General features: G+C 50.9%; 1 protein-coding gene across 3 annotated transcripts in view; it reads right to left on the reverse strand.

The window, feature by feature from the left end:
- Positions 1-948: 948 nt before the first annotated feature.
- Positions 949-13202, reverse strand: part of LRRK1 (leucine rich repeat kinase 1) — a 143694-nt gene continuing 131440 nt past the window's right edge. For all 3 annotated transcript variants that reach the window (XM_084773340.1, XM_084773341.1, XM_084773342.1), the window contains 6 exons: positions 12306-12457; positions 10144-10261; positions 9037-9153; positions 4935-5785; positions 4445-4546; positions 949-2352 (listed from right to left, as the gene is read on the reverse strand). In XM_084773340.1, the coding sequence (XP_084629466.1) occupies positions 2175-2352; positions 4445-4546; positions 4935-5785; positions 9037-9153; positions 10144-10261; positions 12306-12457 (1518 nt within the window). In that variant the 3' untranslated portion in view covers positions 949-2174. The remainder of the gene's footprint in view (positions 2353-4444; positions 4547-4934; positions 5786-9036; positions 9154-10143; positions 10262-12305; positions 12458-13202) is intronic.

Genomic DNA, 13202 nt, shown 5'->3' on the forward strand with positions numbered 1-13202 from the left:
GTGTGTGTGTGTGTGTGTATACATATGTGCAGGCAACTTGTTTTAGTTGGTTCTCGCTTACCACCATGTGGGTCCGGGGGACTGAACTCAGGTCTTTGGTCTTGACAGCTAGCCTCTTTGCTTAATAAATCATCTTCTCAGCTCTGTAGATTTTTTTTTCCCTTTCAGTTGTTGTTTACCTTTGTGGTACACTTTCTTTTTAGGTATTTTTTGGAGGGGTGGTTGGGAGGGGTTTCTTTTTTTTTTTTTTGAGACAGGCTTTCTCTGGGTAGCTCTGGCTGTCCTTGGAACTCACTCTGTAGACAAGGCTGGCCTTGAACTCAGAGACTCACCTGCCTCTGCCTCCCCAGTGCTGGGATTAAAGTTGTGTACCTCCACAGGCTGGCTTCCTTTTAGGTTTCTAATTCTTCTGTATTCAAGTTCATTAGCCATTTCCCTCTAGGTCCCTAGTGATTGTGTGAAAATTCTCCTTCCCTGCCTGACTATGAGGCTCAGGTTAGGGTTCTGCCTGTGGACAGGAGGAGACGGGGTATTACAAGGTAGAGGAGGCTGGCAATCAGCACAGCAGCGGACGGCAAGTGACATGGGGGACAGGCACAGGGCAGACAGGGCCAGGTTTGTGTTTGGAAATCTAGGCAGACAGCTTTGGGCTACTGGGAGAGGCAGGAAAGTGGGTGACCTTCAAGGCTCACCTTAGGGATCCGGCTGGGAAGTGGTGAGGTGTTCAGTAGGCACAGAGATCAGGGGCTGGTCCTTGAGGATTCAGAGCCTGCGATTCACAAAAGAAAGTGGGGAACTCGCTTTCCCCAGGGCTGGGGCTGACAAAAGCAACTGCCCATGGAAACGGTTCCAGGGCAGCCGGAAGCAGCCAGTAGTGGGCTGAGAGGGGGTGGCTCACAACTACCCTGGGCAGCAAGGGGACCTGGGAAGCCCCCTTTGTCACACTCAAGAGACAGAAGCCATGATTTCCTTTCTATGTCTGTTTATTTTCAGATGACAGGAGTCACATCAGCTTGCACTCCCTCCAGCAAATCTTCAGTTTGGTTTTTATAATTTAATTTTAGAAAAGGTTCGACAACATGAGCCAAGCACAACCTCATGTTCAAATCTGAGTTCTAGGCTAAGCCGTCTAAGGGCAGTGCTTGGCAAAAGATGTGGGTGTGTGCGCACGCGTGTGCACAGAATTTACAAACTGTTCCCTGTTGTACCCATACACCCCGTTAACAATTTCACTTTTCATCATCTGCTGTCCATGTGGGCAGTAACTGTTTGGCAAATACATAACTCAGTATAAAGTCCCATACGATGGGATTTCACAAGCAGGCCTCACCGCTGAGATATTACTTAATTTGTTAAAGTGATAAACAGGATTATATGATGTGCAAACAAACAGGGCTTGTGCTCCAGCTGCGTCCAAGTTTATTTTACCAAGCTATAAACACAGGCCCTCTCTCCAGGCCTCGCTGATTGGATTTCTCCTTCCTTTTGTCGGGGGGTGGGGTAGGGGGGGAAGAAGAATGTAAAGAAGGGAGCAGGGCCCCCCGCCCCCGGACTGGGCTTTCCAGCTGGGACTCCTGAAGGAACCCATTCATCCCCAATGTTGGGCAATGCTGCCAGCCAAGGGTCCTTCTGGGCTTTCCCATCCAGAACCCTTGCCAAGCAGGAGATTCGATCTCAGCTTGACCAAGCTGGGCCCCACGCTCCAGGGATTTCAGAGCCCTGTGAAACAGGCTGAGAGCCGGGGGTCCTTGGGGGAGAAGGGCTAGAGGTCACAGCCTTCCTTCCACCTTACCCTGAACTGCTCCTCAACTGTGAGTCTCTAGTGTAATTCCATCTGAGGCCTGGTGATAAAAAAAACGGGACAGGCCCATTCATTATGCCAGGAAGGCCTGGAATGGGAGGGGGGAGGGTCACTCTCCCGGGCTCCTTGAGGCCCATGCAAGAGGCAAGAGGAGGCCTTTCTCAACCAGACCCTGTGGCTTCCCTTGGGCTGGTAACTCTCCCCACAGAACCTGAGAACTCCCAAACTACCAGGATCTGCTAGCTTCTCAGCCCTTCTTAGCACAGGGGTAGCAAAGAACCCGTTTGTCTTCTGTGCCCTCGGAGGGCTGTGGCCAAAGGGTCAGGCAGCAGCTCGGACCTGCTGGCTCCACGCAGAGGCCCTTCCACCGGCGTTACCTTCTCTTGCGCGTACAAGCCTCCAGCCGGCCCAACTCTTCGTAGGACTGGTAGAAGATTTCGAACTCCCTGGCGCCCCAGCCCCTCCAGACAGCCAGGCACCACTCTGTGTTTTCATTTGCAAAGCCGCACACTACCGTGTCCTTGGCTACCACTGCTGCATCCATCAGGACCCTGCAGAGACACGGGGGGGGGGGGGGTGGTGGTGTCTGAGAACACCCACAGGAGTCTTCACTAGGCCAGGGTGGGGGTGGGGGTGGGGTCTCCCTCTTCAGGTATATCCTCGAAGTGGACAGAGTTACTAAGAGGCTGTCATAAACAGCCCAGGCTGGCTCTGGAAGTACCCGACAGTCCCAATTCACCCTGGTGACCTTGTCTATGGGCTAGGGACTTATAATGTACCACAAAAGGCCAAGGACATCGGGTCATAAGCATTGGCTGTAGAATAAAGCTCTGGAAGAGGCCACTGACTGACCCAACCATAGAAGGCATCCGCCCATGCCCCTCTTTGGAATTCTGATGTCTAGAATGAAATAGCAACTGAATGCTACTGTTCAAAAACACCCCATGAAATTCAGAGAGATGGCTCAGCAGGTAAAGGGGCTTGCCTCCCTATGAGGCAAGTTTGGCGACCTAATTTCAATCCTCGGAACCCAGGTAGAAGCCGGAGGGACTCAGCCCCCCACAAAGTTGTCCTCCGACCTCCACATGCACACTGTGACACATACATGCACCCCAAGGTGATAAAAAAACAAAACAAGGAGTGACCCATAAATGTCCTTCTCGTAGGCTCCTCCCATTCTGTCCTCCTACACACTTGGACAATTCAAAGAGCACATTAGACAGAAAACCCTGCTGCCTCAAAGCCACCACTTTGTTCACATTGTCTGGAGGTTATGAACTGTTCTGCATGGTCTGTGGGTGCACAATGTGCTTCTGCTCGGGCCACAGTGAGTGGCTCCCTGCAGCCTTCTTGCTCTGGTGGTGTCTCTGTGGGGCTGGTGGCCCATCTCTGTGTCTAGGTGCTCCTCCTCCTCTTATGTCCAGTGACTGAGCCCCACTGCATACTGGGGGTTCTCGTTCATCAAGGTATCAAAAGCCTTTGGGCCTTCTTTGCTAACTTGGGTCTTTCTCCTAGCAAATGTGTCCAACACTTGATATAATCCATCTTGTGTGGGGGGCATAGAAAAGGACCTTAGGTACACTCGGAGTAGGCATGCCAATGTCAACTGACCTGGGTTCTGAAGACCCGTTTGTTTCCCAGAATCCCACTTGGAAGCTGGGAACTACTTTGGCACAAAGCTTCCTTTTACCAGGTCAGCCAGGGTTCAGGAGCAAAGCCTAAGAGAAGATCCACTGCCCCAGGCCTCACTGAGAAAGCTCAGCCCTGGCAGGCAAACGACTGGAAGGGGCAGGAGTGGCTGGCTGCTTGTCACTAACTGTCCAGCTTTGCGAAGGATCAGACTATGTGAAAGTATTAAAGATGAATAAAATCCTTTGCCCAAGGATGAGTGGCAGCTCACGTTGACAGCAGGTCTAATATGTGAAATACTCCACACGTGTTTGGCTTCAGGGCTTTTCATGGGGAGCTTCAGGGCAAGGAATGCACACTCCCAGGAACTCTGGCTTAATGCCAGGCCGGCCATGAAGACTGTACGTAGAACGGGCATTCAGCCCAGATGTTCTCACAGCAGGGACTGGCACTGTTTCCTAGTGGTACACACTACACATGAGCATAAAGTCGCACTCTCAGGCTTAGAGAGGGCAGTAGCAGAGAGTGACAGTGTCATCTGGTCTTATCTGGTCTTCCATGGGCTGGTGGATCCCCTGACAAGGTTCTCCTGTTTGGCAGGAAGGACAGTGAACCATTTGGAGGAACCCCCTCATTTCAATTACAGCTAAATCCGGCCCTAGAGACACACCTTTGGCAGCCTACTTGATCCACAGGTATGTAGACACCCCAGAAATAGATATATCCTTGGCCAGTGTCTGATGGTCTATTCATCTGTCATACTGAGCCCCAGGAGCTGCCTGGAGGACCCCACCTTCCTTCTGTTTTGCCATCTCAAGATGCTTATTTGTGAGAACGCAGGAACAGCAGGGCTCCTGTGCTGTCTAGTGGGCATGTTAGTGAGCACTGAGTCCCCTGCCCCCTGGGGAGGCCCCTTGCCTCCCCCCCACTCCTCCCATCCTCTTCTCTCTCCCCCTCCCCGCTGTCCCCCCTCCCCCAATCCCTGGCACTACAGAATGGCTCTCACAGTCTTACCCATGCGGAGCAAGCTCTCGGGCTTTTAAAACAGCGATGACTCTGCCCCGCTGCGCACCTGAATTCTTCTCCAGGCCAATGACAATGATATCTCCACCACGCCTAAGGAGCCAAGACCAAGAAGGGAGAGAGTTTGCTCAGAAAGCTTCACTCTCCAGTGCACCCAGTAAGGATGGAGCTGAAGTCTTCGTGAAGGGAGTGACAGTGGAGCCTCCGTGTGATGCAGAAAAGGACCCTCCCTATAGGAAACCTAAGTGTAGTTCTTGTTTTGTGGCACCTTGAGTTTTCTGGCAGGCAGATGAGCCTCTATAAGGACATTCTTAGATTGCTGCAGAGATCACTCCCAGTTCTAAAATCAAAGGGCAAGTCTCCTCAGGAGAACTGGCTGACTGGACCTGGGAATTGTTAAAGAGCAATGAGTTTCACTCACCCCAAAAGCAAGAGCATCTGGAGGCTCCGAAATGGTACTCCCGATACCACAAAAACTCACCTAGGGATCCAAATGAGGTCTTTGACAGCAAGGACCTTCACAGCCTGCAGGTGTTGGCTGAAAGTCTCCCCATCCATGGGGCTCAGGTCATGTTCAGGTCTGTCAGAGGTGATGCTGGCCTCCTGCAGCCTGTCTGTGTCTTCATAACCAGTAGAGAAAGGCACACTGGTATAGCTGGTCACAGAGCTGGGCAGACTGACAGGGGACCTGGGGTCTTGGTGTGGTGGGGACGAAGAGTACGAAGACATGGAGCAATAGTCAGTGAGAGAGTCCTGGTGGGTCAGGATCTGCATGCCCAGCTCTTCGCTGTACATGATGCTCACGTCTGTTATGCACTCTTCCTCAGGCTCCTTTGAGGTGGCTATGTGATGGCTGTGGGCTTCTGGGACTGAGGGCTGCACTGGAAACATGTCCCTGAGAGGACTAGGGTCCCCACAAAAGTACCGGGCACACAGCTGATAGGTGGCTGAATGGTACATCACTAAGGAACTGGCCTTGTCATCTAAGCACCAGACTACCTCCTCCCCACTGCAATCTGAACTGCACACAAGCGATGTGACCATGGATGGGGCTGCATAGGGCTCCAGCCGCCTGCTGATGTCCAGGACTGTGCAGTCAATGATAAGGAGGCCAGGCCCATTGCTGTACCAGACCTCAGAGCCACTGTTGACCACCTCCATCGCCTTCACTGGGTAGGGGTTCTGCCGTGAATCTTCATCTGGGATGCCGAACTTGGACCTGTTGGCTGTGTGCGAGCACAGGTAGGAACAGCTTTCTTTTGGGGCACCCCGTACCACAGGAAAAACAGCCATAAGTCCATCAGCCAGGCCTGCTAGCACCAGAAAGGAGTTCTGTGGGGGAAGGGACAAGGACATATGATGTTCTTTCTTTCTTTCTTTCTTTCTTTCTTTCTTTCTTTCTTTCTTTCTTTCTTTTTTTGAGACAGGGTTTCTCTAAGTAGTCTTGGCTGTCCTAGACGCACTTTGTAGACCAGGCTGGCCTTGAACTCATAGCCATCTGCCTGCCTCTGTCTCCCGAGTGCTGGGATTAAAGGTGTGCACCACCACACCCGGCCAACATGATGCTCTTTCATGTCACACATTCTAGGAGAGAAACCACAGGTGCCTGACTCATCTCCATACGTGCCTCAAGTGGCCACACATTTTCCCCTTAATGCCTCAGAGAAATAAAAGCCTTTGAAATCTTGGGCTTCTCAGAGGGTTCTCGGGCCCATATCCAAAGAAGATATGGCTTTGTCCCAGCAGAACCATGTACATCCTTGGTATCCCAAGGCAAGGGATGAGCAAGCGAGAACTGTACACACAGGGCCAAGGGAATCAAGCAAGGATGCCACCACCAGGCACTGGTCTCTTGCTGTATGAGCAGCAAGGAGATGCCTTTCCTGGATGCCATGAAGTCCTCTCTGAAAGGCAGGGTGGGATGCCCTCCCACTTGTAAATGTCTTATTAACACTGCAGCTGTTGTAGGCACTAGGAGCTCTGCTCATTGCCCACAGGTCTCTGTGCCTACCACTTAGCACCAGACTGGCATAGGAAAGGGTTAAGTCTCATTCATCTCTGTGGGCCCAGACCCCACTGTTCCCATCAAGTGGACAGCATATGTTTCTGGAAGAAACAGCTTCTAACTTAACTCTCCTGCAGACATGTCTTGGCCCTGTGAGCCCACATACGCACAAACAAGGATAACACCACAAAGTGTGATTTCCCACCAGCAGTCACAAGGCAGAGGTCACAGCTGCAGGCACAAAGTGAGCCAAGTGAAAGCTTCCCAGGGCATCTCCCAGAGCACAGCAGCATAGAAGTGGGAGCAGGGAATGTGCCACAGAACAAAGGTGGAGTTCAGGACAGAACAGGATCCCAGCCTTGTTCCAGCCAGGGGGAATGGCAGAAAGCCATTTTGTTAGCAGTCAAGGTGCGTACATGCGTACGTGCATGTGTGTGTGTGCGTGCGTGCCTGCATGTGTGTATAGGGGCATGGGCAACTGTTCAGGGCAGTGGAGGGAGTGGCTTCTCACTCAACGCCCGCAGTAAGGAGCCCTAGGAAAGTTTCTCAAAATCCACCTTCAGGATTTAGGTCACTAAAGCAGCCAGAGCAAACAGGCCATAAGTCTTTCTGGATCCTGGCTCTGCTGGCCAGCGTGGGGAACGCCACGTCCGTCGGGATGTAAGCATGCTTGTGCAAGAACGCACGGGTCTGCCCTGTGTGGCCTCCGCAGGACGACCTCCACAGGGACAGGCACTCTGCTCAGGAGGCTCACACAGAGCCAGCTTTCTTTTCCCTGCTTAGGCAGGACGTGCACCCTGGCTGGGGCTCTGCCTGTCGGGGTCCTTCAATAATGCTTTGTGTCCAGTTCTCCTGGGCGGTGCAGGGAGATCCCAGCAGCCCAGGCCTGGCTCTGGGGCAATGGCCATAAATGACTTTAAGGTTCATTTCATACCTATTTGTGTCTCTTCTTTTTCCTTTTCTAAAGTAATGAAACTAGAGCAGCATGGAGTCTCACAGGCTTGGCGACTATCAGAACATCACAGTATCACTTAGCTTCCAAGTGCCCAGCCTCAAACTCTGGCCTCCGTTGGTTGGTTCAGAGACCTATTTCAGTAGTATTATCACCCTCATTGTAGAAGGACAAACAGGGATCACATAAGGGCTGTCAGCACATTTAAAGAGGATATGGCAGGAAGTTCTGCTTACTCACTGGCGAGAGCACCCACTGCATCCACAGGCCCCTCATGGCCTGTCTGGATCCAGGGAAGGCAGCAGAGCTTGGGAGAGCAGGCAGCGCCACCCAACTTTGTAGAAGCAGCTTTTATTCTCCTGATGTAAGTGTCATTTTGGGGACTTGCTAACTTAGGCCCAGCCCTGGAAGCTTCTAGCCTCTGTACAATCTAGGCCTAGAATGTTTTCAGCCTCTGAGCTCTCCGATGAATAAGCTCACCCTTTCTAGCTCTCTCTGAACTCTGGCTGCCTGGTTCAACTCCTCTGGCTCAAACGCCTCTCCAAGCTGACTGATTCAAATTGGCTTCTGTCAACTTCTGACTGAATTGCTCTGCTTGGCCTCATACTAATTTTGGCAATCTGTTCTAATCTTCTGGCTCCTGGCCCATTCTTTCTTTACCTATGTTTTGGTGTTTTCAGTTCAACCTGTCTCTGTAAAACTCTCCCAGTAAAAACTGCCTCTGAATTCCATGAACTGAACTGCCACAAACTTAACTCCACTGCACTGTCTCTTAACTCCCTGAGTCAACTGAACTGCCTGAACGGAACTGACTAGAACACAGAGATCTGTATGCCTCTGTCTCCTGAGTGCTGAGATTAAAGGTGTGAACCACCACGTCTTGACCTAAACTTTTTTTTTTTTACTTGATACTTGCTCTATATCAGGCTGGCCTTAAACTCAGAGATCTGCTTGCCTCTGGGATTCAAAGTGTGTCTGTATTCTAACCCAAGTAGCCATGTTGCTGAATTAAAATTCCTCTACACAACTTCTCAGAAAAGAGATCATGGTTTTGGATTCTGACAGTTCACCAGAAAGGAAGGTGAAGGCCCTGTGCCCACTGTTTGGAGGAGAAGGCCCAGAGCCAATCAAGTGATGGCCTCAATAGCCCCAGTGAAGCTGGATTCAATGCCAAGATGTGGCAGAGCTGGCTAAGCCTAGGGCTGGGGAGGGCACAGAGTGGATGGGGTCAGGAAGATGAGGAAATGGGTCTGTTGGGTGCTGGACTGTGACCTGGGAAGGAAAGCGAGTCTTTGAAAGAGGCAGAAACAGAAGGGAATCCATTGCCCCTGCTAATCAGGGAGGACAGTGGCCAGGCAGGCTGGGGAGAGGCTCCTGCTACATCTGTCAGGAGTAGGGTTCATGTGCAAGAGCTTACTTCATCATTCTCACCTATAGGAACCTCACCTGGGTCAGGGGCCCTCCATGTTAATGATGGTCACCTGTGTCTCTGAGGCTGACTGTGACCTGGGCAAGGTGGCTCAGAAAATTGTGACTCCACTATCCCCAGCTCAACCCATCGTCTCCAGCAAGGAGATCCTCTTATACCAGGTGTCAGACCTGAATATGCTCCTCTACACACCTTACCTTTTTAATAACAGGCACTGCTAAGAAGCAGGTGACAACAGCTGGGGTGTCCAGGGCCTGCTGGGGCATGCTTAGTGGGCACATGCCCTTCAGGCTGTAGACATAAATTTTCTGGTCCTGCAAAAGCAGACGAGTCCATTCTAAGATCCAGATAAAGAAGTGACTGACACATCTTTCAGCCTGGGGAACACCCTTTGGTACCATAAAAGGGCAGTGTTTTGCTTGCTAATTCATTTCCGCTTTTTTGTAGAAACTTTGAAAACTATGGAATAGTATGGAAGAAAGTTATTCCACAGAGAGTCCTCAGGAAAGGGGGACAGACCATCTCAGAGGCTTGCTGTGGGTGTGCACGAGCATCGCACTAGCAAAGTGGTGTCACAATACAGTGACAGTGTGCCACAGGCACAGCCCCTTCATTCCCTTTAGGGTGGATATGGGGGTCACCTCCTCTGCCCATCACTTTTATATATATTTAGTGAATTTGTTGTCTCTATAAAGAATTACATTGGGATAGGCATTCTTAGAGCTCTCTCTTTGTGTATTCTCTTAGATCAAATTCTTAATTCTTGAGGTCTTAGTCTCATGGGTATTTTGGGAGTACATATTTAGCCATACTTCTAAACAGTAGAAGGATTCTGATGATCCTTTCCTTACTCACAGGCCCAGAGCATTTGATTTGGGCCAGTGTTTGGATTTCTCATAAGACAGTTGCTTGGGTCTTCCAATGACTTTTGACTAGGAGGCCGGGGGCTCTTCAGGGATGAGCTGTGCTCTGCGGCTCTCGCAGTGTTACGAGAAAACACAGCATGCCACCAACACACCTTGTTTCTCCTGCTGCGAGTCCCTACCTACTCTCACCACCTTGGATCCCAGCTGCCAGCTGGTGGTGAGCAGGAGGCAGCAGTAAGTCCCCTGGTGACCTAGCTTACAGGACTGATGACATTGTTCTAGGGGTTGTTCAGGGACAAGCTGGGGTCACCCGATCAATAGTCAAGTTGACCTGGACACCTTACATTTTGACAAATCTGCTCTCTGAGCGCCCCCCCCCATCCCCACCAGGAACTGCAGCCCTCTAGAGCTCACCCTGACATGGGCCCTGCAGTTTACCTCGGTGGCTATCCACACTGAACTCTGGATCTTGAGCTGGCAGCTCAGCTTCATGCCAGCACAGGCCATCCTCTGTACTTCCAGCAGGCCCTTCTCTGTGTTGACCACTGTGTAATTCCTGTGGTTGGCAACAACCTGTGGTCAGTTCCAGATAGCCGGGAGCCCCCTCCTTCCCCAGGCTGCTGCAATGGCCTTGGAAGAGACCATTTAAGACTGGGAGTCTATCACTTGTTTTAAAGATTTGGTTCCCAGATGTAGGTACAATTTTGGGAGGCTGTGGAAACTTTGGAAAGTGGGGTGGCATGGCTTTGAATGTTGTACCAGGACCCCAGTCTCTCTCACTTCCTCTCTGCAGCTTCTCTCCCAGAAGTAACAGACAACTTCTGGTACCATGAAGTTCCTCCCAAGTGCAAGGAGCCAAGACAGCAGGAATGGGACACAGTGAGTCCAGATCGATCGTCCGCCCTTGACTTGCTTCTGTCAGACATTTTGTTCACAGTGATATACAAACGACACTGACAGCTGTTGATTACTTCTGTTTACTTCTGGAAATCAGAATCACACCTTGCCACATTCTGAGAGAACCAAAGCCCAGTCCTCCTGACACTGGGTAACAGCTAGATTTGCCTGCTGTACGAAGCTTGAACATGGAAGAGAAAGGACATCCCAATGGGACGCCAGCCTCCTTTCCTTTTGTGACCCCTGAGGGTTGAGGCAGTCGCCCCAACATGGGGACACAGGGCAACTCCATTGGACTGCTAAGTGTCCTCCCATTGGCCAGAGCCCGCTCATCACAGGAACATGGGCAGCCTCTTCAGCCAGGCTAAAGATAAGATGTGCAAATTTGACACTTGACTGGGTGAGGCTCAAGACATGTCCCCAGCTTGGGTGCTCTGAGAACTAGCCCAGTTAGTAAGGAGAGCGGGTGCTTGGCTCACAGGCACCAATGCGTCCAGTACCACTGCCTCTCCATGCATTCCCAGCATCCTTTGCATGGAAGAGGGAAGAGTAAGTACAGGAGAGGGTGGTTGGTTGGCTGCACTCCCCAGGGCACACAGCTCTTTCCCCCACTCAGAGTGAAGCAGCAGCCAGGATCCATACTTTGGAAGGCTTTCACCATCCATGACTGACACCAAGTGGCTGCAAGTGATAAAAATGGGTGCAAACCTTGCAAACTAAATGTTCTCCAAAGTTCTACTCATTTTAGTCTTTTTCCCTATGTGTTGAAAAAAACTTAGTGGTGCTCTAAATACGGTTGCATTAAGAAAAATAAAGGTACAGAGAAATGATCAGTCTAGCCACAGCGCTGTCAAACTGTCCTCCTGTGTTTCCTGCCTCTCTGCCTCTCTCCCCTCATGGATAGCGTTCATGCTCTCCCCTACCTCTGTCCATGTTCCCTGCTCTGTATGCCAGGCAGAAGCCCCCTCACACTCCACTGCAGGCAGATGGACATTTTTAAGGCCCTTCTCCTATTGGGAATGATCATTTTGTCCCTAAGCCGAACTCTCTGCAGCATCCTGCTTGTGTCTGAAATGAAGGGCAAAGCGAGCATCCTCAGGTGGGTGAAAGAGGGTACCAATAATATACTCCCAGAAGCCTTTCCCTGCTTCCATCTCCTGTGCCAAAGGTCCCAGGCCCAGCCCTGGAGGCAGCCATTTGATGAACCCTGGTAGTAGAGACCACGTCTAGATCCTGGGGTGCCAATGACAGTTCTTTGTCTTTGCCTTTTAGTCCTCTCTTTTAGTCGGTCTCTCTTTGGTTCTGGTCCTTTGGCTTTTTACTCCATGTCATTGGCTGCTCACTCTCCCGGCTTCAGTATCCTCTGATGTCCATGCTCAGAGTGTGAACAGCTCCATCATTGGAATTGGGTTTCCAGCACACTCAACCCCTCCTCTTCTCCCCCCAATCCACAGGGTTTCTCTGTATAGCCCTGACTGTCCTAGAACTCAACCCTACAGACCAAACTGGCTTTGAACTCAGAGATCTGCCTGCCTTTGCCTCCCAAGTGGTGAGATTAAAGGCGTGCACCACCAGCGCCCAGTGTGGCTTCACTCTTGAATGGACTTTGAGCAAGGCTTTGGAATCCGCTGCCTGCATCATTGCTTTTCTGGTCCCAGTGCCACCCAAGACATAAGCAGTGAAGGACAGGTGGAAGAGGTTACCTGGACTCCTCCTTCCCATCCCAGAACACCACAGTGTACTCCTGGCTCTGGCATGAAAAGAAGGCTGATTGTTTCCCACAGGGCAGCATGTACATGAAGGTGGCGAAGGTTGGGTCCTTCATCTGGCTCACCACAGACAGGGCCAGCGGGCGCTGCAGGAGAGAGAATCCCCGGTGAGCACAGCTGCGCAGTTTGCCCACACAGGGTCACCTGGCACATGCCAGGGGAATGTGAGAATCTTCCCAGTTAGGGTTAGCCTAACACATGCCTGAAAAGCCTTCAGAAGAACCCCCACCACCACCACCACCACCTCCACCAATAAAAGCCCTTCATAGCCTCTGGGTTATCATGGCCACAGTATAGGCTTGGATGCTCTAGAGTCAAAGGTCCATTGTGTCCTACCTTCAGTCAAGGGTCATAAACTTTTCTAAGGGCTCTGTCTCAGAGTCTACCCATAATGCACTATGGTAATGGTCTGATTTGATGGACAAGTGCTAAGCTTGACGTCGGGGGAGGGGGCCTCTTACAACAAACAAAGAACTATCTTTGCAAATGTAATACAGTCCCTGCTGCTCATGAGCAAACCCTCCAAAGGCGTACATACCTTCCCTCTGCTCTTGTATGAGGACTATATTGCCTCAATGGGTTTGGTATATAAATTGAGTGGAACTCAAAAAGTTCCAGATTTCAGAGCACTTTAAACTTTGGAATTTTGTATTGAAGTATGGTCAACTAACATGTGAATATTCTAAAAATCTGAAAAACTCCAAAATTTGAAGTACTTCTGGTTCTGAATACACATATTGAAAAGAAAAAAAAAAGGCAACTTTCAGACAGACAGACAGACAGACAGACAGACAGACACACACACACACACACACACACACACACACACAC

Source organism: Acomys minous (genome assembly GCF_964271855.1).
Source record: "Acomys minous genome assembly, chromosome: 2".
NCBI lineage: Eukaryota > Metazoa > Chordata > Mammalia > Rodentia > Muridae > Acomys > Acomys minous.